This window comes from Rhincodon typus, chromosome 11, assembly GCF_021869965.1.
Source record: "Rhincodon typus isolate 14 chromosome 11, sRhiTyp1.1, whole genome shotgun sequence".
In the NCBI taxonomy this organism is placed as follows: Eukaryota; Metazoa; Chordata; class Chondrichthyes; order Orectolobiformes; family Rhincodontidae; genus Rhincodon; species Rhincodon typus.
The window spans coordinates 55,842,994-55,864,696 of record NC_063342.1 but is presented as its reverse complement, the minus strand read 5'-3'; the positions used below and the strand labels follow the sequence as shown (position 1 = coordinate 55,864,696).

General features: G+C 39.1%; 1 protein-coding gene across 1 annotated transcript in view; it reads left to right on the top strand.

Annotated features, from left to right (window-relative positions):
* LOC109927725 (cilia and flagella-associated protein 47-like) overlaps positions 1-21,703 on the top strand; it is a 413,667-nt gene that overhangs the window by 177,857 nt on the left and 214,107 nt on the right. The window contains exons 42-46 of the mRNA XM_048603110.1: positions 427-509; positions 2,725-2,870; positions 6,602-6,710; positions 9,683-9,912; positions 14,662-14,845. Coding sequence (XP_048459067.1) covers positions 427-509; positions 2,725-2,870; positions 6,602-6,710; positions 9,683-9,912; positions 14,662-14,845 — 752 coding nt within the window. The remainder of the gene's footprint in view (positions 1-426; positions 510-2,724; positions 2,871-6,601; positions 6,711-9,682; positions 9,913-14,661; positions 14,846-21,703) is intronic.

The window sequence follows — 21,703 nt, the reverse complement described above, 5'->3', positions numbered from 1 at the left end:
TTTCGTTAGCAAAATACAGCCGCTAGTACTGTTTAAAAAAAAAAGGGAAATAACTTGGCTTCCACACTCTTTTGATGATCCTACTCCATGAGGGTTTACTTAGATGGAAGCTACACTGCACAGGGTAAGAAAGCAGGAGCAAGATCAGCAACCTGATCATAATTGCTGCTTTCAGAAAATTCAGACCAATGACTATTTTAAAAATAAGGACATCTGAGGCCAGCACCTTAGAGATTTACGATATAAGGGTGCCACTGCACTTCTTCAGCTGTTTTCTCTGTTATTACTTGGTATAGATCTCAGTAACATCTTCATTTCATAGAAAGACACATTTAAAGTTTGTAAGTTGAATACATTTATTTTTGTGCATTTATTTATTTAGGTCCTTGAATGTTACACGTGAATAATTATTTGACTTGTTTTTAGTGACTTACAACCTGAACCAGGTGGATTTGGAAATAATGATTTCGGAAATGAAGTGATTAACCAAAACACGGGCCAGAAAATCTGTAAGTCTTTGCAAAATAAGCTTTCCCACACTTCAAAGAATTGAAATGTTGGAGACCATGTGAAAAAAGAACTGCTTTAATATGTTTTCTTAGATGCAAGCTATCATAGGTATTGTCTACAATGGCCCTCTGAGAGGTGTTGTTGAGTTAGTAACACTTTTGGTAATCTTCAAACATTCATCCATTCATTGCTGATGAATGGCTCATTTTTTAAAACAGGATAATGCTAAGCCACTTGGTCAAAGCTTAGCTCTCAATCTGGGTGGAAATTGTGATTGATAGCTGATTCTGGAACTGTGAGAGATGGACATAGTCATGAATTGGCTGGGTTTTTTTTTTAGTTGGCAGCACGGTGTTCAGACACCACCTCTGAGAAAACAGTAATGGAAGTGACAGCCAGTACCAGTTAGATAAGGTGGGGGGAGCAGCAACCTGTTGCATCTTTGAATATTTTTTGGGATGGAGGAAATGATAACGTGGCACCACAATGGGATGTACTGCATTTCCATTTCAAATATGAATGTGTAAATTTTTTAAAATGGAAAAGTTGGCACAAATTTATGACCATGCTGAACTTCTGATTTTATTTATTTTTGGTTTTCAACCCCTTGACAAAGGGGTTTAATTCAGACCCTGCTTCCTTTCTTCCAGACAAAGAACAATAGCAGCATATAGGGTTGGGGGTTTAAAGGAGAGAGATTAAAGTCTGAAGTTCTTATGTGTGTCAAGATGTTCTTCCTATTAGCTCAGATACTTGCTCAAAATATTTAAACTGACCTTCCTGTCACCCTAAGTACACAATTTGGTAAATGAGTTTTCTTACATGGTTTCTCTGTTTAGTACAATTAATTTAGTTATCTAGTTTTCTTTGAATACTTGTGAATTTTATGACACTAAATTATTGCGCTGACTCATGTATAATTTATCATACATCTTAAAAAGAAATGGATACTTTTTGAATTCTGTCCTGTTGAGCAAAAGTGGCCCAGACTTCTGAAATTTGGAGATTGGACCAAAAATGTGAGTTGAGACCCCATGGAAGTCCCGATACACTGACTCAGTGGGAATTGTCTGTGAGGATCAAACCTCTGACAAATAATTTCTCTGTTCCCTGGGACCGTCCAAAGAAGCTTTCAATACTGAGTTAATGTGATTGTTCTGATTTTCCTGGATAGTTACCCAGCAAATGTTAGCTGGAAAATTCCTAGTCTTAATGCATGGGTAACCATACAACTGACTTGAGGTTGTAGAATTGCTTTCTGAGCCGGTGTGTTTGTTTGCAGATGTTTCGTCAGCCTGCTAGGTAACATTGTCATTGCACCTCTGGTGAAACGTTGGTGTTCTGTCCCGCTTGTTATTTATATGCTTCGGTTTGCTGGGATGGTTGGCATTACTTCTGGTTCTGTTTTTCAGTGGTTTGTATATCGGGTCCAGTTCAACGTGTTTGTTGATGGAGTTCCGGTTGGAATGCCAGGCTTCCAACCTTGTGCTTCCAGGCTTGTGCTACTATGAATGTGTTGTCTCAGTTGAATTTGTGTCCTTCTTTGTCCATGCGTATTAAGACCAATGGGAATTGGTTGTGTCTCTTGGTGGCTGGTTGGTGTTCATGTATCCTTATTGTCAGTTTTTTTCCAGTTTGGCCTACGTAATGTTTCTCTGCATTACAACTACCCCTGCAATCTTGTTCCCTACCATTGCAACACTCCAATATTCCCTGAACTAACCCCACCATCTGATTCTCTCCCTGACACCCCCATGACCTGACCTGAATAGCTTCCGGAACTGACAACAAGACCTGATCCGACTGCCAATCCACCCAAACTCTAATTCATTAACCATTTCACCAATTTACCTCACCTACCCTTACCCATATAACATACCCATACTCATTGATTTCACAGCTGCAGATGCATCCATTGACCCATTCAGACTTTTATGTACTGACCCTAATTCAGAAATCCATTGAAAAGCTTTATAAGTATCCCAAGATTTTCGGCTTGGACTAGCTTGACCAAAGGGTCTATTTCAATGCTGAATGACTCTAAATTAAGGTATGCTCTTTGTTCCTGACAACTCTGGGATTCAAAGTCCTGGCAGGAGTGTGGAGCTTGGTTGGAACAGAAGAAGTTTGAGTAGAAAACTCATCCAATGGTAATTGCCACTCCTCTGAGATTTCAGGACGTTGTTCACTAAAATAATCCATCTTTGCTTCCAGCTCTCCAAGCGAATTGGGTGTCAGAGTTCTTCTGTGGAATCGAATCATTGCATTTCGAGCCGAAGCGTTATTCAGTCTTGGAAGTTCTTTATCTTCCCTTTCACACAGGAAAATCCTATTGTACCATTTTGTTAATGAATGAACAGGTATTATATTTTTTAAAATTATAAGTGGAATATAATTGGAAGGTGATTTTAGTTTCTCTGGTAAACTTTCTCCAGCTGCAATAATGAAAATAGACTTTGACCTAATGTACAATGAAAGCCCATTATAATATGGATGCTGAGGTCCAAAGAACTTACACCGTGTTACAACTGGTCCATGTTAGGTCCAACAACTCTTTCTCACACCTCTGGCTAACTACCAACAATTTAAAATCGATTACAAAGAGTCCAAAAGTACCAGTTCTGTTCGATATTTATAAGCTAATATATTTGACTAATACAATTTGAAGTAATGTTTACAGTTGCCTTGCTATGAAATGATACTTGTGTCACTGAGAAAATTTTGATTTTGTACCCATCCTGTTTCTTTGTACTGTGCTTGGATTACTGTTTGAAATACATTGAGTAACACTTAATTTCACTTAAGAAAGCCAAAAATCTGGGACTCAATAAATATTTGTGAAATTGATCTGAATGACAGATTTAAATATCAAAAGGCTTAGTTTTGATTCAAAGTCTCCAAAGTAAATGTTCAAGAAGTGTTTGATTCTGCAATTGCATTCCTACAGAACAATCTTAACAACTCCCAAGATCAGCTTAAATAGCTATGAATTTTTGCTCCTTCTGGAGAAAGGGTATAGAAATTAATGTTGCTTACTGTCAGTACTCTGCTCAGTGTTGAATTCATGGAGTTAAAAAGGAAAACTTTTGAACAATATGCTGACTAAAGGCTCATAATTTGGAGTATATACAGGCTGCATTATAGCTGCAACTTAAACAATAATGAAACTCACATTTTTCACACATAATGAAGATTTAAAATATATACCTTATTTGGGGTTCAGGAGTACCCTGCACGTGAAACAAATTCACAACATATTGAATGAGGTTGTCACAGACTTCCTTTGTATAGGAATGTTTCCCAATAACTGTGATTAAATTAAAAGTTTCTTGAGATTTAGTAATGAGAAAGTTGAAGGGAGATCATTCATATTAGTTATTGTTTCAAAGCTATCAATGAAGTTTTATGCAAATGGTTTGCTCCTGGTATGTGTCTATAGAGCAAAAATGTCTGCAGGAGGCATTAAGTATTTTTTATTCATTCACGGAATTTGGACAGTGAGTGGGAAGTATAACACAGTTACTTAAGTGTTGCTGGAACTCCTTCCATAACAGAAGTGTGGGTCTACCTACAGCAAGTGGACTGTGGTGGATAAGAAGACCACTTACCACCAACACCTCAAAGACAACCAGGGATAAGACAATAAATGCCAGCCCAGCCAGTGATCCCACATCTTGTGAACGAATAAAACAAAAAATTCTTATGTAAAGTTGAAAGGGGCTTTTAAATCAATCGAAAACTATTGCAACTAAATTTTAGTATAGAAACAAAAAATCTGAAAAAAGCATCTAGTAAGCATCACAAAAGTAACCAATCAAATTCTTGTATTTTTTTTCCCATGAAACTTGATCAACTACATTCTACACCTCTCTGCTTAGATTTTGTCTTATTCATTGTCCTAACAAGCCACTACATGAAGATATTTCTTCTGGCTTTTCCTTTTGGCATTTTGATTATTAATTGAAATCCTTGTCTCTCACTCTCTCTTACTCTTAACCTCTGTGACAGTGAGTAAGAATGAGAGTATCAGGGGTAGTTGGGATTGTAGATTTGAGGTTACAGTAAAACAGCTATGATCTTCAACGGCAGACCAGGTTCAAAGGGCTGAATGGCCTACTTCTGCTAATTTATATCTTCATATGTGTTAAGAAGATCCAATAAGTTTATAGTACAATGACTTACGATGGCCTGTTCGCTTCTCTGTGGTAATATGAATATGATGGCATATAGAAATTCTAATTAGCTATATTTAAAAGTCCTGAATTCCAATCTAGCTTGGAATTAAATAGACGGTTTAAGGCAATTCCAGTTCTACAGCTTGACATTACTGACATCCCCCTGAGGGTCTTGGAACTGAAAGGCTCGATTTTTTGCAGCCATGGAAACTCTGTGGATCTTTAAAGATGACAGGCAAATCTAATTCCAGTATTCAAACTGCTAATTTCCCCACTTTCGGTTCCCTTAGTTTTCCTGGCACGGGAAACGTTTGAAATCACGACCTAATTGGCTCTATTACTAGGGTAGGCATCTTCTAGCTCTGTGCAATTTCTGTGGAAGCAAGCCAGCTTCTCAAGGACTCATGGTTCACAGCCCTTCAGAGAAGATGTGAACTGTCATTTAGATTTGAGAAACTTCTAAAAGGTAATTTCACAACATCTTAACCATGACACCCATTCTTCCTTCATGCCAAATCATGATACTGTCCACCTCAATTGCATCTCGTAGATACTTGCCAATGCATGACACTTCCATGATCATTCATCAGTATACATTCTGTGGTGATCCAATGAACACTACAGTAGCAATGGCTTATTAAACCATTTTTAGTTGTCATTAGACTCTATCTGATGTTTTTCTTGAACTTGTATTTTATATTCTTAACTCATTAGAATGTTTTCACCCTTCCTTAATGTTTTCAAGGATATCTATCTAATATGCCTTTCCAAAATCTTAATCTTTACTTTTATATTTCTAGCATTTGTTGGCATTTTATAACAACGATCAGCAGTAATTTCATTAATGAGTTAAATTCATTAATTTACTGCAGCTGAAAGCCGGAACCAAAGGATAAATAGCTTTCCATTCATTTTGTATCTTTCAAGTTCCTGGCACATCCGAAGGTCCTAGATGCTATTTTTGCCATGTTGTCACTATAATTAATTTTAAAAATGCACATTTCAATGTTTCATAAACAGCAATGAAATAAATGTCAGATGATCTATTTCAGTGGTTATTCCAGTATTTTGAAGATAGTGAAAGTGCTCACGAACTGTTCAATGCATTCTCTTTCTGTGACCATAAATGCCATTATATCAACAGAAAAGGCTGAGTAATCCTATATGACAGGATGGTTCTATGTGCTCTCTATCCATATAATGAGTCCATCCTACACCCAGTGGATAGGAGTATCTGGCTAGAAGTTTTCCCAGAATTCAGCATTAGAGCTCTGATCTCCACTCTCTTGGGCTGTCTCAAACTGGGGTTTAAGACATTGCATTTGCTGACTTAGAGGTGGGAATGTTACCACAAAATCCACGTATTGTTCCTGTTTTGGTGATATTTGTTCATGGATTAATGTTGACCAGGATTCCAGGAAAATTTCCCCTGGCTTCTTTGAAGGAATGCCATGGGATCTTTTATCAATTGACCATAATATGCTTAATGTCCCACCAGAAATTAGGCACCTCTGACAGTGCAGCACTTGCATAGTCCTGCATTGATGTTTCAGAGTAGATTATGTTCCTAAGTGACTGAAGTAGCACTGGACTCCACATCCTTTCAACTCTAAATGAAGATGCTACAGCTTAGTAAAGCATGCCCATCTATGTTGCACTATTTCATGAGACATGAAAAAATATTTCAAGAAAAATAGAAAGTAGTGGTTGTTCTGTGTGATCAACCTGTCACAAGAGTCTTCTGTAACTTCATAGATGAAAGGGTACACCCAAAACAACACCCGTGTTGTTTCATATGTACATTTCCACAAAAAGTTCTTTTTGATTTGATTTATTCATGCAAATAGGTTTTTCATTCACTTTTGTTATGAGTGTATTCTACTTTCAATATTAAATTATTTCATTTGTTTTTATAGATTGGAGAATTTGTGTACTGTTTGGAAGGAACTGGCTGCATACCATTGCCTTCTACTGGATTAGAAGTGTCCGGTCCTGATGCAATACCGAACTACTGTGCTGCTTCGGGTACAGAAGCTCTTATTTTCTGGTAGTAACTATTCAACAACAACCAAGAATACAATTCTTGGAGAATTCATTTTGGATGTGAAAACAACAAGTGGTAGAAATTAATCTTGGGCCACAGTAAAAAAAAAAGCTACAATACAAAAGAACATTGAGCATAGAAGAAAATGGCCTGCTGATGTGCTATCATCTACTAAATGCTGCAGCCCAAGGTTCATGTTCACCATATTGAATATTCATCATCACTTGAGGTGGATTAAATTTAAACCCCGCTTATTTTGTTATATGTACTGTACGTAAGATTTTACTTTGTTTTGCAAGTTCAACTGTTTGTAACTTCTGTTTGTAAATATACAGGAACAAGTGGTATATTAAATTGGAATATCAATTGATTGAGGTATAAAGTAATTTCAGAAGTTGTCTCCATACAGTTTAAAAAAGTTTGCTTTGGAAAATGTTTCTCAGAATAAATATTTCCAGAAGCAGCCTCGTAGAGGCACACATCTTGGGTTTCATATCCAGAAAGGCCTGTGTTCAGTTATCTTGTCCTGATAACTATTGGTGAGATGATTGAATATCCATAATAACTGAGATTTGAAAGTGCAAGATTTTGGTTTTGGCTGTAACTTCACTGCCTTAGAAAGCACTTTTTTTAACAAGTTATTAAAATGTAACTTTCTGTTTTTTCAAATACTCACCAAATTCTATAAATGTTATAGAAATAATCAGTGAAAAATATCATCGTTTGTTCACTAGTCAAAGCTTCCTTGTGACTAATGTTCACCATGACATCATCATGGCAACCCAATCATAGGGAAAGGTTGTTGCAGGCATACTGCATCTGAATTAATGAGTCATAGTGCCTTCCCAAGGGAATGTGCACAAACATACAGGGAAGCATTAGTGTGACTGCACATGACCTGTACATTGATGGAATGGCATAATTTTCTGTTCATTAGTTTCCGGGAGTTGCATTGGTGCCTCTATACTGATGTGATATGCTAGCTACAGAGGCGGGGCCTTTTGCCCTCTGTGTCCACGATGCAATGTCTTTTGGCGAGATGATGTGCTCCTTCATCTGGGAAAAGAATATAATGGTTGACAATGTTCGATGCTTTAGTTGGTAGTTGACGGAGGCCACAGAGGAAGAATGCAACTGGCTAATGTTATAGATCGGACCAAACTCAAGGTGATAGCCTAGATCCTAACTTTTATCTTATTTAAAGGCAAGTGTAAGGTGCTGTGTGCCAGATGTAATTCAATTGGTCACACTACTCATCTTTCAGCAAAACAACTTTATTCTTATCCCCAGTTAAAATACAAACAAAAGAAAGAAAAACTGGCGTAACTTCAACTCGATTGTAAAACTTAACAGAATAATAGAATATTAAATAGCAACTGTTCCAATATAGTAACATCCTACAAACACACCCTTGGCAAAGGCAAAGTCAGTAAAACAGATGGTCACAAATGAGATTCTGGCAGCAGAAAGAGAATCAAAGATTTTTGCTGTCACAGAGAGAAAATTCTGGTAAAGAGAGAGAGAGAAAGACAGCTTCCAAACTCCCAACAACTGTTGAAAGCTAAACTAAAACTCTGGTTCTATGGGAGCCTGATACTACACATTCATGTTGCTACTATTGTTCCAACTTTAATTTAAAAATCCCCAAGGCCTCTCAAACTATTTACTTTATTGGCTGCAAGAGACAGATCAGCACCTTTGGCTCAAAGCCTCCCTTCAAAAAAAAGGACAAGATACACCTCTTTAAGTCATAGTATTGTCACACCAAATACAAATGAGAGCTATTGTAACCTTGGGTATAACAGGCAGAGCATGGGAATCAGTTGATTGTGCAAAATTTTGCTCCACTATGGAAAAGATGTCTGTAACTATTTATTTTGAAGTTTAGAACCTTTGCCTCCACTGTTTTTCAGTCATGTTGAGGGATCACCTTTGGCTGTTGTATATCCTGTCCTGAAAGAAGTATCTCCTTCCCTATCTCTTTCCTGCTGCTCTGCAACTTCCTTCCTGGATACCCTACCTCAAGTCACATCTTCCTCTGTTGCCTGTCTGTGGGAAGGTGCTGCACCCATTTCTTTCCAACTTCCTTCCTTCACTTATTGTTATATCAGAGAGCTTGTCCTGACTCCCATGTGGTTTGCCTCAAGTAAGGAATAATCCATAGGGCAACATAGATTTGGTCTTCATCTTCCATGGCACTCTTGTAATCAGCCACCACCTCTTCAGTATTTAAAATGTTACTTCCAGAATTCTGTGCAAGGGAGAAACACATAATTCTAGCCTTCTGACGTGCTTATGCCTCCATTTTCAGGTCTTAGAACTGTGAAAATAAGGTCTATTTCAACTCAATTTTAAAAGGCCCAACAGATTCTTGTTTAACACATTTGTGATTTCCTCCCTGCAGTCCCCATTTCCTTCCCAGTACAAATGGCATCTGCTGGAAGTGGGGTTGGGTCTTCCTCATCCAGATCCACTGAGTTGGCCCAACTTGTCTTTCCCTTAAATCTTTTACTGCTCCAAAGCTTTCTTCAGCTTGAAAACCCTGCTCAAGATATATTCTTTCACAGAGCTTTTTATCATTCTTCCTAACTTCTGTCTTCAGAGATGGGTGCCTATTTCCTTGCCTTACTGTGAACTATATTGAAACTTCTTGTTACAACTAAACTAGAATCTCATTTTACTGAGAAGTTTGGATGACACCATTTCCTGGAAAGATATATGGTTATTCGACATATTTTTCTTTGCCAACTTGCAGGGACTTTTGGAGATTTGTTTCTGTAATAAAAGATTGAACAATTGGATTGAGAAAGCAGAATGCCTAGGTTAAGATCGGTCCAAAAGAGGCACTTTATTGGGCGAGGTGTTATCTACTTCTTACTAAAGTCTTCTGAATTCAAATTTCTGTAATGTTCAAAATTAAATGAGTCTTAAAGAAGTACATTTTTGGTTTCAGATAACAAGAATGCAACGCAAGTAATTCTACACTACAAATGTAATGCCAACCGTACCTTCGATCAAGAAGTGAAAATTCCATTGATTAATGAAGCCAAAGAGAAAGCTTTGGCAATTGCAGGACAGCAACAGATGTCACAAACAGAATACAAACGCAGAAAAATTGCAGGAACTTTGGAAAGCAGCAGTGTCCGAGCTTCAGTTGCAGCTTCCAGTCCCTGCTGCACCCAGGTAGGAACATCTGCCACAGTTTCTCAAAAACTCTTCTCATTTCTCGTGCTGCTTATTTTGACATTTTATCATCATCCTGGTGAGCAGGAAGCATCACATACATTAGACATTTTTGACATCAGTGACAGTGGTACAAGGTCTGTTACTAATTGTTTGTGGAGGTATATTCCTTTATGTTTCTATAATCCATGTACATAGTTTCATGTTTTTATGATCTTAACAGCTACAGTGATGAGACCAAGTGGAGACTCGGAGACTGTCCTGGGGAGCATCTGTGCTCTGCATGTGACAAACGACAACACCTTCCAGTCGCGAACCATTTTAACTCCCCCTCCCTGGGTGACATGTCCCTCCTGGGCCTCCTTGAGTGTCACAATGACACCACCCACAAACTGGAGGAGCAGCTCCGAATATTCCGTCTCGGGAGCCTACAACCCAATGGCCTAAACGTGGAATTCACCAGTTATAAAATCTTCCCACCCCCGGCCTCATCCCATATCCAACCCTCCCTCTCATCCACGCCTCCTTGACCTGACACAACCTGTCCATCTTCTCTCCCACCTATCTGCTCCTCCCACCTCACTGACCAATCCCCACCACTCCCTACCTGCATTCACCTATCACCATCCCACCTACCTTCCCCAGTCCCACTCCTCATCTCTATTTATTTCTGAGCTCCCTACCCCTCCCCCATTTCTGAAGAAGGGTCCCGACCTGAAATGTCAACTTTCCTGTTCCTCTAATGCTGCCTGGCCTGCTGTGTTCCTCCAGCTTCACACTGTGTTGTCTCTGACTCCAGCATCTGCAGTTCTTGCTATCTCTGAGTGATTTAATTTCACCTTTATTGTGGTTATGAATTGAACTTAATGCAGATTTAGTTTCACCTCAAGTGAATCAATATGTTATTAGGTTTCTCGCACTGTAGGTAGATATGATGCATATTCAGAGGAATGTTCTTTTTGACACTCCAGAGCCCTTAAGTAGACACACAAAGAGTAGAGAAAGGAATATAATTTCTTTAGTTTTGAGTTTCTGTAACAGATGGCGTTGGGAACAGGTTGAAATTTTGTTTTGATTTATGTGTTAAGGTTGTTCTAACAGTACTGCACATATACCTTTTTTTCCCCTTCTTTAGAGTGGAAATCTTATATTTTCATGTTAAAGATCATTTGCAGTCTTGTGTGAAAATGTTTTGGTGACTAATCACCATTTTAACCAAGTGTAAAATTTAAATGTATGATCTGTTAGGCCACGTTTAATTGTGGGATCTGACTTGTCCAATATTATCATCAGGTGGCATCATAACCAATGACTCTAATTTTGCTAGAGCTCCTTGATACCACACAGGAGCAAATTACTGCAGATGCTGGAATCCGTACTGAAAACAAAAAATGCTGGAAATCAAGGCAGGTCGGGCAGCATCCTTGGAAAGAGAGCAAGCTATCGTTTCAAAGAGTCATATAGACTCAAACCGTTAGCTTGCTCTCTCTCCATGGATGCTGCCTGACCCGCTGTGATTTCCAACATTTTTTGTTTTCACTTCTTGATACCATACTTTGTCAAACATTGATCTGATGTCAAGAGCAGTCACTCTCGCCTTACCTCTGCAATTCAGCTCTTTTGTCCATTTTCGGAGCAAGGCTGTAATGAGCTCAGGAGCTGAGTGACCCTGGCAGAAGCCAAACTGAATGTCAGTGAGCAGGTTATTGATGAGCAATTGTTGCTTAAAAGCACTCTTAATGTTCCCTTCCATCACATTTCTGATGATTGAGTGTAATCTGATAGGGTGGTAGTTGACCAGGTTGAATTTGCCTGCTTTTTGTGGACTGGATACAGTTAGGCAATTTTCCACATTGTTGAGTAGATGTTAGTGTTGTAGCTGTTCAGGAACAGTTTGGCTAAGGGTGGGGCCAATTTGGAACACAAGTCTTCAGAACTGTTGCTGGAATGTTGTCAGGGCCCATAGCGTTTGTGGTCAGGTGGATTCAAATGTCTCAGCCTTATCTTTTGCACTGATGTGCAGGCCTCCCCCATCATTGGGGCTGGGGATATATGTGGCACTTACTCTTCCTGATAGTTGGTCAATTATCCATCACTGTTTATGATTGAATATGACAGAACTTGCCCTTTTCATCGCTCCAGAGCTGATCTCCAAGCTTGATGGTAATGGTAGAGTGGGGAATATGCTGGGCCATGAGGTTAGAGATTGTAGTTGAATGCAATCCTGCTTTTGCCAATGACCAACAGCACTTTGTGGATGCAGAGTTTTGAGTTTCTAGATCTGTTTAAAGTCTGTCCAATTTGTTAGTGCCACACAACATGATGAAGGATGTCATCAATGTGAAGATGGAATTTTATCTCCACAGTAACTGTGCGTGGGTCAACCCTGTTGTTATAGACAGATACATCTGCAATGGGTAGATTAGTAAGGATAAGGCCAAGCAGTTTATTTTCTCCGTTATAACAACGTGTAGAGCTGGATGAAGACAGCAGGCCAAGCAGCATCAGAGGAACAGGAAGGCTGACATTTCGGGCCTAGACCCTTCTTCAGAAATATTTTCTCCGTTGTTGGTTCCCTTGCCACCTACAACAGTCACAGTCTGGCAGCTATGTCCATTTGGACTTGACCAGCTTGGTCAGTACTGGCTCTATCAGACCAACAGAATGTGCAGAAAGAGGCCATTCAGCCCATTGTATCTGCACAGGCAGAATAAACTAGTGACCCATTTTGATCCCACTTTCCAGCACCTGATCTGTAGCCTTGAAAGTTACTGTGTTTTGTGTACAGATCCAGGTACTTTTTAAATGAGTTCAAGGCTTCGTCCTCAACCACCAAACTAGGTAATGAATTTTGAACACTGACCACCCTTTATGTGCAAAGATTCTTCCTCGTATCCACTTTAATCCTTCAAGAAGTTGTCTTAAATCTGTGCTTCCTGGCACTGACCCCTCCATTAGGGGAAAGCATGTCTTCTTTGTCCACTCTATCAAAGGCCTTAATTATTTGTACACCTCAGTTAAGTCATCTTTAGCCTCCCCTGTTGTAAAGGAAATAAGCTGAACTTATCCAATCGTATCTCAGACCTGTAATTTTCAAGCCCTGGAAAAAGTTTTGTTTCTGCAGTCTCTCTCTAAAGAAATCATGTAATATGGTGACCAGAACAGTACAGAAAACTCCAGGTGTGACCTAACAAGTGTTTTATGTGTGTTAGCTTTGCTATCCTTGATTTTGAATTCAATACCTCACCTAATGAAGCAAAGCAATCCATATGTCTTCTTTACCACTGCGTTTATTTGCCACACTATCTGTAGGGACCTGTGCATAAAAGTGGTGGTGGGAGCCTTCCATCATAAGATGATATCTTGTGCCACAATGGTCACCTGTGTTTTTTGGTGCGACTCAGAAACTTCACTTTGACATGGCAGTCTGTGCTACATCAGAAAGACAGTGGGTTGCAAAACTGCAGGTTTTGCTGGCCTCACTTTCTTCCAGGTCCTAATCTCAGCTTTCTGAGCATTTTATTTTCTTCCTCCTCCAATGCCCTTCCAAAAAGCCAGCCTATAGAGACTCACATCAGCAGCAGTTGTCAGGGTTAGCGTCCGTTACCTTTATATCTCACTTGCAACTGTCCTTCAAGTGGCAATTTGGACACCCAGGTGGTTGTCACCTAATGGCCAGTTTACTGCAAAGAAGATATTTGGACATGTGACTGGATGCATGTGGCTGAGCCAGCACTGGTCAATCACTTGGCAATGAGAATGTGCTGATGGAGCTAGCATGTTCCAAGTTCTTTGATTTGGTGCCCTTGTCCTGCTGAAAAGTTGTTGAGTATACATCTGTGACAGGGAAGATGGAATGTGTTCAGCTTTATCTCTTGCCCATCATATGTTGCCCAGGCATCACCCGAATGGAAGAATGCACGAAGGCCATAGGCTTGGTATTCTCACAGTTTGTTACTGTTGTTTCACACTCTTACACAAGTTAGAGACAAAGGTTGCAGCCTTTCTTCACTGGGTGCTGATTTCAGCAACAAGTGATAGTACTTCAAGCACCAGAAATCTTTTGATACATGAAGCTATCAACCACCTCCAGTGTCACATTGTCAATACTAATTGATGGTTAAAATGTCAACATCCTGGACCATGACATGTTTTCCTGTTGTAGGTATTCTAGTCCTGAAACCACATTGGGATTCAGGGTGGATGCACCTTAGAAGAGGGAACATTTAAGATATCAGCTTGGAGAAGAGAACAGAAAGTTGATTCATCAGTAGTTTAGTGGGAATAGGATTGAAAGCTGGAGAGTGGGACTCATGAAGAAGTTCAGTTTGCAGAGATGGATACCACTGGAGAAGGAAGCCAGGGATTATTTGTTGCATCACTGAATGACCCTGGATTAGTGAGCAGCTTTGGCAGAATAAGACTGATGGGTCTGTTAATGCTTGATGTAGTGATGAATGTCTGAACCAGTTGTATGATGCAAGCATTAATTTCTATATCCCTCGGACTTTTAAAGCAATAAAGATGAGGTCTAGACACATTTTCAATTGAAAGTCTATTTTGTCAGGTTGTTTTGTCAAAACAGGGACTGAGCAGACTTTTCTCTTTTGACTTAATATGTAAAAAAGAAGCCAATAATATAGAAATGTATATGCAGAAAATATTTCATTTTGTCATAAGTAGACTTGTAAAATCATATTGCATTAGATATTACAAATGATTTATAATGATAAATATTATTTTGTGTAGAAAAAGCTGCTTCACACCTTAGCAACAGAGTGCACGGGGCCAAAAGTTATTGACTACTCTGTAGAATTATCCATGCCAAGCAATTTTGAAAGTCCAGACAAAATATCGATTCCTGTATCCAGAGCACGCAGAATGACTGCGGAGTTACCACTGACATGTGGGAGTCTGAACTTGAATAAAGCAGGTAATGTTTGAAATGTATTTTGTCATTCAACCTTATTTAGCTAATTTACTTCATAAAGTTTGATCTAATTACTGAATAACAATTACTATTCATCAATATGAATTAACATTTATGACTGATATAAATAAATTTACCTTGGAAGTTAAATACGTTAGTTATATTGTCAGACAGGAGTTCCTTCATCGACAGTCTTTAAAAAGTAGCAGATCTGAACTATGCACTATTTTGGAAAATACTTCAAAAAACTGGCATAAATTAAAAATATTTCTTGTGTTTCAAAGAATTTATCTCTCAATTTGAAGTGCGGTTTTCTCAATATTCAGTGAACTGTGTGCAATTTTTGCTTATTAGACATATAATTTTCATAAAATCCCAAATGTAATGTAATTTATTTAGTTCATGATATTCTGTTTTTGTGTTATTAAAGGTTTATATAGATATTTTCACCGATGTTGTTAGTCATGGATTATCTAGATGAATAAAGGGTTCACTGAAAAATAATACAAAAAATCTTATTGCCTTAAAATACTGAAATAGAAAATAGAAGTTTTGATTTCTGTATATCATGACTGTGTTTTTCAGTAATTGGCAAACCATAATTTTGCTTCCTTTCAGGCATACTAGCTGGCATAGTAGTTTTATTTGATTTTCATTTAACTAAGATTTTCATTTTACCCTGAGATGTCAGACATAAAACGTGTGAACTTTTTGAGAAGGGAAGTTTTGGTGGTGTAATACATGGACCAGTGTCTCTATGTCTGCCCAGCCAAACTCACTACAACTGCATGCAGACTCCTGCCAGGTGCTCAACATCAAGGGGGAGCAAAAATCCAATCCTAATGGTGCTGTAGCAGCATTGCCACTCTGTCACTGAAACAGGCAGTGAGCAACATTAAAAGGACAGAATTGCACTTCAAATTGAAAAGACAATTCTTATTGAAGACTTTGACCAAGACTAAGTTCTTCACTTTGTAAGCTTTTGCTGTTAATCAGATGAAGAAGCAGGGCCTAAAGAGCCTTTGCCTCTCATTTGGGTGACTCTGAGCATCTACTGTTGCTTTACGGGGCCTATTACCATATGAAAAGTGGGAGTGGGTTCCAGGAATGCAGTAGTATGTTGGTGTGGAAGGAATAGCAGGCCGAGAGGTAGCAGGGATGGAGGTAGGCAAAGCCTTTTCTGAGTTTTGGGTGTTACCACCTGCACCTTTTGACCTGTTTTGCTGTGATTTCACCTGACTTCACATTATGTACGTAGAACATAATTTCATCCTACTGTATCACAGTATAATATTTATTCAAGGCAATAGTGGCTGAACTGTGTCGTGACTTTAACTGAAAATAGTGTGCCAATAATCATGCTCACTGTGCCATAAATTGTCATCAAAATGTATTAAAACATAAACATCCCAATGAGACCTCCAAGACCCAATTTGCCTGACTGACAGCTACTCGGGACAAAAACAAACCACACCAGGTTTCTTCAGTAACTCTATTGATTACAGTACAGTTAACTTTAACAAGATTGGGAAAAATAAAAGATTTCTAATTTATGCAACTTAAATTATATAGCTTCAAACTCTAAAATATGCACAAATACTCAATCTTGACTAAACCAGACTTTTCATTATTTTTATTTTATTCTTTTATCAGTTTTTGGTTTGAGCTGTGAACTAGAAACTGTGAGCTAAAGATGACTTTTGGATTGTGGATAACAGCTTCTGTTAAACGGATAACAGTCCAAACAATTTATTTTGTATCTTCATGAGGTCAGGCCTCGAAATGCTGGTTGGTTCCTGATCAAAGGTTCTACAGACACTTTGTCACCGGGGAAAGGCATTATATTTAAATAATGAGCAGAAGTTGGGTAGTAATCAGATCTGCCACCTGGGAAGTGGTTCCAGCAAATGTGGGAAAGATGTTATACTGAAGCAGATGGTAGTTGTTGATTGGTAATTGAGACCTTATAGAAGAGATAGACAGTCTGTCACGGAGTGGGAGTTTTAATTGGGTTTTGGACTATGTTTTCTGTTAGAAGGAATCTGGCTTTTAAAGCTACAGCATGAAGATTTGAAAGCTGGCAGCGTAACCTCCCTTATCAACTTTTTGACGTTCAGACAATATAAAATTAAGTTATAAGTATTGCTGCCTTTATCTTAGTGAACTATAAGAGTAACCCTGATCAACATCTTCAGAAAATCAGCCAAAAGAAGCATCATTATGCTTGTTGAACAACTCATTGTGAGAACCACTTAAATAATCTGGCCAGTTTTGTTATTTTCTTTTATTTATCCCTTAACTGTGAATATTTGTCTTTTGTGTGAATGGTGCAAAAAGGAAAAGTTATTGCACTTAAATTGTAGACACCACATAGAGTACTTTGATGTTTAATATTGGTCTGCTAAAGTTATTTTGATTATCATAAATTGCAACGCCTTTTTTTGTTTAAGCCATAAACCATGGCAAGAATTGATTTTTTGCAAAGTCTGGGATTGGTTATTCAACAGTCTGGTTAGGAACCGTTGGGGTCAATTTTAAGGGTCCTTGTAGATTTGAAGTTAATTGTGTTGTGAATACAGAAGCAGAAAGGCTGATTTTGTTTGGCTGTCTGTCTTAGTGTTGGAACAATACACTATGGCTGGAAAAAGAATAGTGACAGGTGAACAAAACTTTGAAGACCAAAACTCCAGACCACAAGGTGGAAAGTTATTTTTCTCCCAGTTTTGATTTTCGCAATGTTGAGACAGTGTTGTCTGTATGCTGCTGGTTGTTCTTCGATTCGTTGGTTTATCAAGTGAACTTAGGTCTTAAATGAATTCTTTTTTTTAAGCTTTCTGGGATTTTCTGTCATGAATAGAGAGAGGAAGTTTATCGTATCTTCAGGCTGGATGTTCTCATTCGCTCCTGTTTTGGTGTCTTCAGCTTTTTAGCACTCTTCAGCTCAACCAGTTAGAGACCTTTTGTCAGGCAAACTTTAAACTGTAGAAATATATGCAACTACTCATACTTACATATATGCTGTGTTTGTTCCACATTTCAAAATTTATTTCATTTTAAAAGTTGCTTTATTCATTAATGTAGGCATTTAGGAATATACGCCATTTCAACTGAAAAATGTTTTATAGTTGTTTCTTGTTAAAAAATGTCCCGAAGTACCGATTTAGTGTTTCATTTTCACTTTGTGAGTTATTTCAGCTGGAAGTACATAGGATTTTTTTTGTGCAAAATATGTCTGCAGGAACCTATTTGAGCTTTAACATTGATTCCTATGGGAAACCAAACTTCACTTAAATCTGTTTCAATTAAAGTCACAATTTTCAGGAACAGAACCATATCTTTATGTGAAGACATACGGTGCTAAATAGTGCACTCACAGCAGAAATGTAGTCTTGGGTTTGAAGTTTCAAATGCGTTCCAGCTTGAACAGGATCTCCTTTTCCTGCCCAACTAGGTTAAATCCTCCTTTTTAACAAAATTCCCTTCACTGAACCCTTTCAGCAATATCAAACAGACTTCCAGGACCCAAGCAGCCTCTGGTAATTCAGTGGCTAACATGCCCAGCATTGAGACACTGACCACCCTTGATCAACTGAGATGTGTTGGGCATGTCATCTGCATAGCCAACCCCCCAAGTTGGGGCTCTACTCCCAGCTCCAAAATGGCAGGCGAGCCCCAGGTGGACAGAGGAAATGCTCCAGGGATACGCTCAAGACCTCACTGACGAAGTGCGGCATTCTCACCAGCACCTGGGAATCTCTGGCCCAAGACTGTCCAAAGTGGAAGAGGAGCATCTGGGAAGGTGTCAAGCACCTTGAGACTTGCCGCCGGGAGAAAGTGGAAGCCAGGCAGAAACAGCATGAGAGGGCACTGCCACACCAATGCCTTACCCACTCCTTCCCACGACCACCTTTTGCTCCAAGTGTAACAGATCCTGTGGTAGCCATATTGGTCTGTACAGTCACCTACAGACTCACCCTGAGAGTGGGAGAGAGTCATTCTTGCCTGTGATGGACTGCCAATGATGATAATGGTAATTCAGTGATTTTTAACACTTCACAAACTTTGCTTCTTTGAAGCATGAATTGTTCCTCACCAGCACTTTGCTCGATGGTTAACCTTAAATCAGTCCCTATTTCCTGTTGGCATGCATCCTGTAGCAGTTGTGAGTCTTCCTCCCCCATAAATTTGTGCCATTAATTCGGAGAGTCTGAGCAGCAGCAGCATAACCTGCTGCTGCTATCTTTGCACCCAAGTGTAACAATGTGCTCCTGACTTTGAAAAAGTTTCATTTTGAGTTTCTGTCTCCGCAACAAACTGTTCACATGGGTTTGTATTTGGGCAGATTTAGTATGAAGTCACTTCCTGTTCTCCAAACTCTGCCATTTTACCTTGAATTAAAAGCAACATTAAAAATGTAAAAAACTGTGTCCTAAAGTCCAGTATTTTTTAAAATCAAAATGCAATTCCAATACATTTCTGACATGCACCCTTCCATGGAAAAAATGCAGCCTATGTAATCTGACATGTAATTTTGCCAATTCTAGTTTTCAAAAATAACCATATTATAAGCAGTTTGGTCATCAAAAATTCATTTTGTCAGAAAGGGAGTTGCTCTGTGTTTCATCTATTTCAAAGTTGCCACCTTCCACAGAGGTGCCTCCATGTCCTCCTTTTTCCTCAACTGAGGATTCCCCATGTAGCTGTATCTGACCCATTTCCCATCCTTCTGTCCTCACCTCTTGTCCTCCCTTCCAGAACAAAGATAGGGTCCCTCTTTCCTTCATTTCCCACCCACCAGCCTCCATATTCAAAGGATCATCCTGAGCTATTTCTGCTGCATCCAGACGAATGCAATCAGCAACTATGCTTATGTAAATCTATAAATGTGCTTTATGTGGTTTAGACTTTTAGTGCAGCAAGAGCTTGGACAACTTAAGTTGAATTTCCAAGATCTACTTCATGCAATGTAATATGAACAGTGGGCTTTGTGGCATATATGTAACACTCCTTGTTCCAGTCCTACTTGTGGCACTCTTCCACAGCTCTTTCTCCAGTACATCAATTACATCATGACACAATATCAGGGCTGCTCCTTCTCTATTCAGAATTGGGAAAAAAAATCAATTTTGCTTCCAGTTTCCCTCCTTCTGTCACCTTCTCCTGGACTTTCTCTGTTCCTTTTCCTTCCTTGACTACTGTTTCCATTTCTGGGATAGGCTGGACACCGATATCCACTACAAAACCACCAGTTCCATAATTACCTTAACTATGCTTCCTCACATCTGCTTCCTGTAAAGACTCTATTCCATTCTCTGTGTTTCATCTATTTCAAAGTTGCCACCTTCCACAGAGGTGCCTCCATGTCCTCCTTTTTCCTCAACTGAGGATTCCCCATGTAGCTGTATCTGACCCATTTCCCATCCTTCTGCCCTCACCTCTTGTCCTCCCTTCCAGAACAAAGATAGGGTCCCTCTTTCCTTCATTTCCCACCCACCAGCCTCCATATTCAAAGGATCATCCTGAGCTATTTCTGCTGCATCCAGACGAATGCAATCAGCAAATATATCTTCTCCTCCAACTTCTCATTTCTTGACATTTTTCTGCTGGGACTATTCCCTCTGTGACACCCTCGTTAACTCCCCAGTCACTCCTAACACTTCCAACTCTCCCATGGCACCTTCCCATACAATCACAGGAAGTATTTAACACTTGATTGTTTTGTCTTCTCTCTCCTCAGTGTCCAAGGCCCCAAACACATCTTCCGGATGGAGCAGTGTTTCACTTGTACTTCTTTCAGTCTAATCTATAGTATTCACAGTCCACAATGAAATTTCCTTTATGTTGGCAAGATCTAATGCAGATTGAGTGACCACTTTGTGGAATATCTCTGCTCTGCCCATAAGACCTTTGATGACCTTCCAGTGGCCTTTTCAATTTATCATCTTACCGACATTCCTGTCTCAGGCCTGCTGCATTGCACCAGTGAAACTCAAAACAAGCTGAATGAACTGCACCTCAATTTCCCAATCAGGCATTTTCCAACCTTCAGGACATTGAGTTGAACAACTTCAGAATGTAAACACTGACCTTATTTGATTTCTTCCCCATACCTTGTAATTCTTCCTTCCTATCCCTCTCATCTCCCACATATCTTGCAATAGACAACAGACATATCTGTGCAAGGTGCAGGGCTGGATGAACACAGCAGGCCAAGCAGCATCATAGGAGCAGAGAGGCTGACGTTTCGGGCCTAGACCCTTCATCAGAAAAGGACATATCTGTGCCCTCATTTTCTTTAACTTCACAAGCACAAATATTAGGAAACATGGGCATAGCCGAGTTGTTTCGTTCTTTTCCAACCGCACTGAAGTCTACAATTTTCGAGAATTTAAAAGGTCCAGCTTGCTTAGCCTATTATGATAACTAAAAAGTTTTAATCCAGTGGCCAACCTTTGTCCTGTTGCAGTCGATTCGTGTCCTCAATGTTCACTACACCTTCAAATTTGGTATCACTGACAGTTTTTTTGAATTCTCTCTCTGTATTGTGATATCCAAATCATTTATATCTCACAACAATGTAAGGTTATTCACTTTGGTGGGAGCTTTATATTTCCCACCATATAGTTGGAACCAGTGCAGTTATCGACATAGAGCCAAAGCATTATCTTGTACTTAGTAGTATGATGATATTTACTTTGTATTGTATCCTGGTTATAAGAACGCAAGGAATAGGAGCAGAAGTGAGCCATATAACCCCTTGATCATGCATGGGCATTCAGTAAGATGATAGCTGATTTTCACCGTCAACTGTGTGAAGTCCATTTCCTTGATTCTCTTCCCTTTGTGTCCAAAACATGTCAA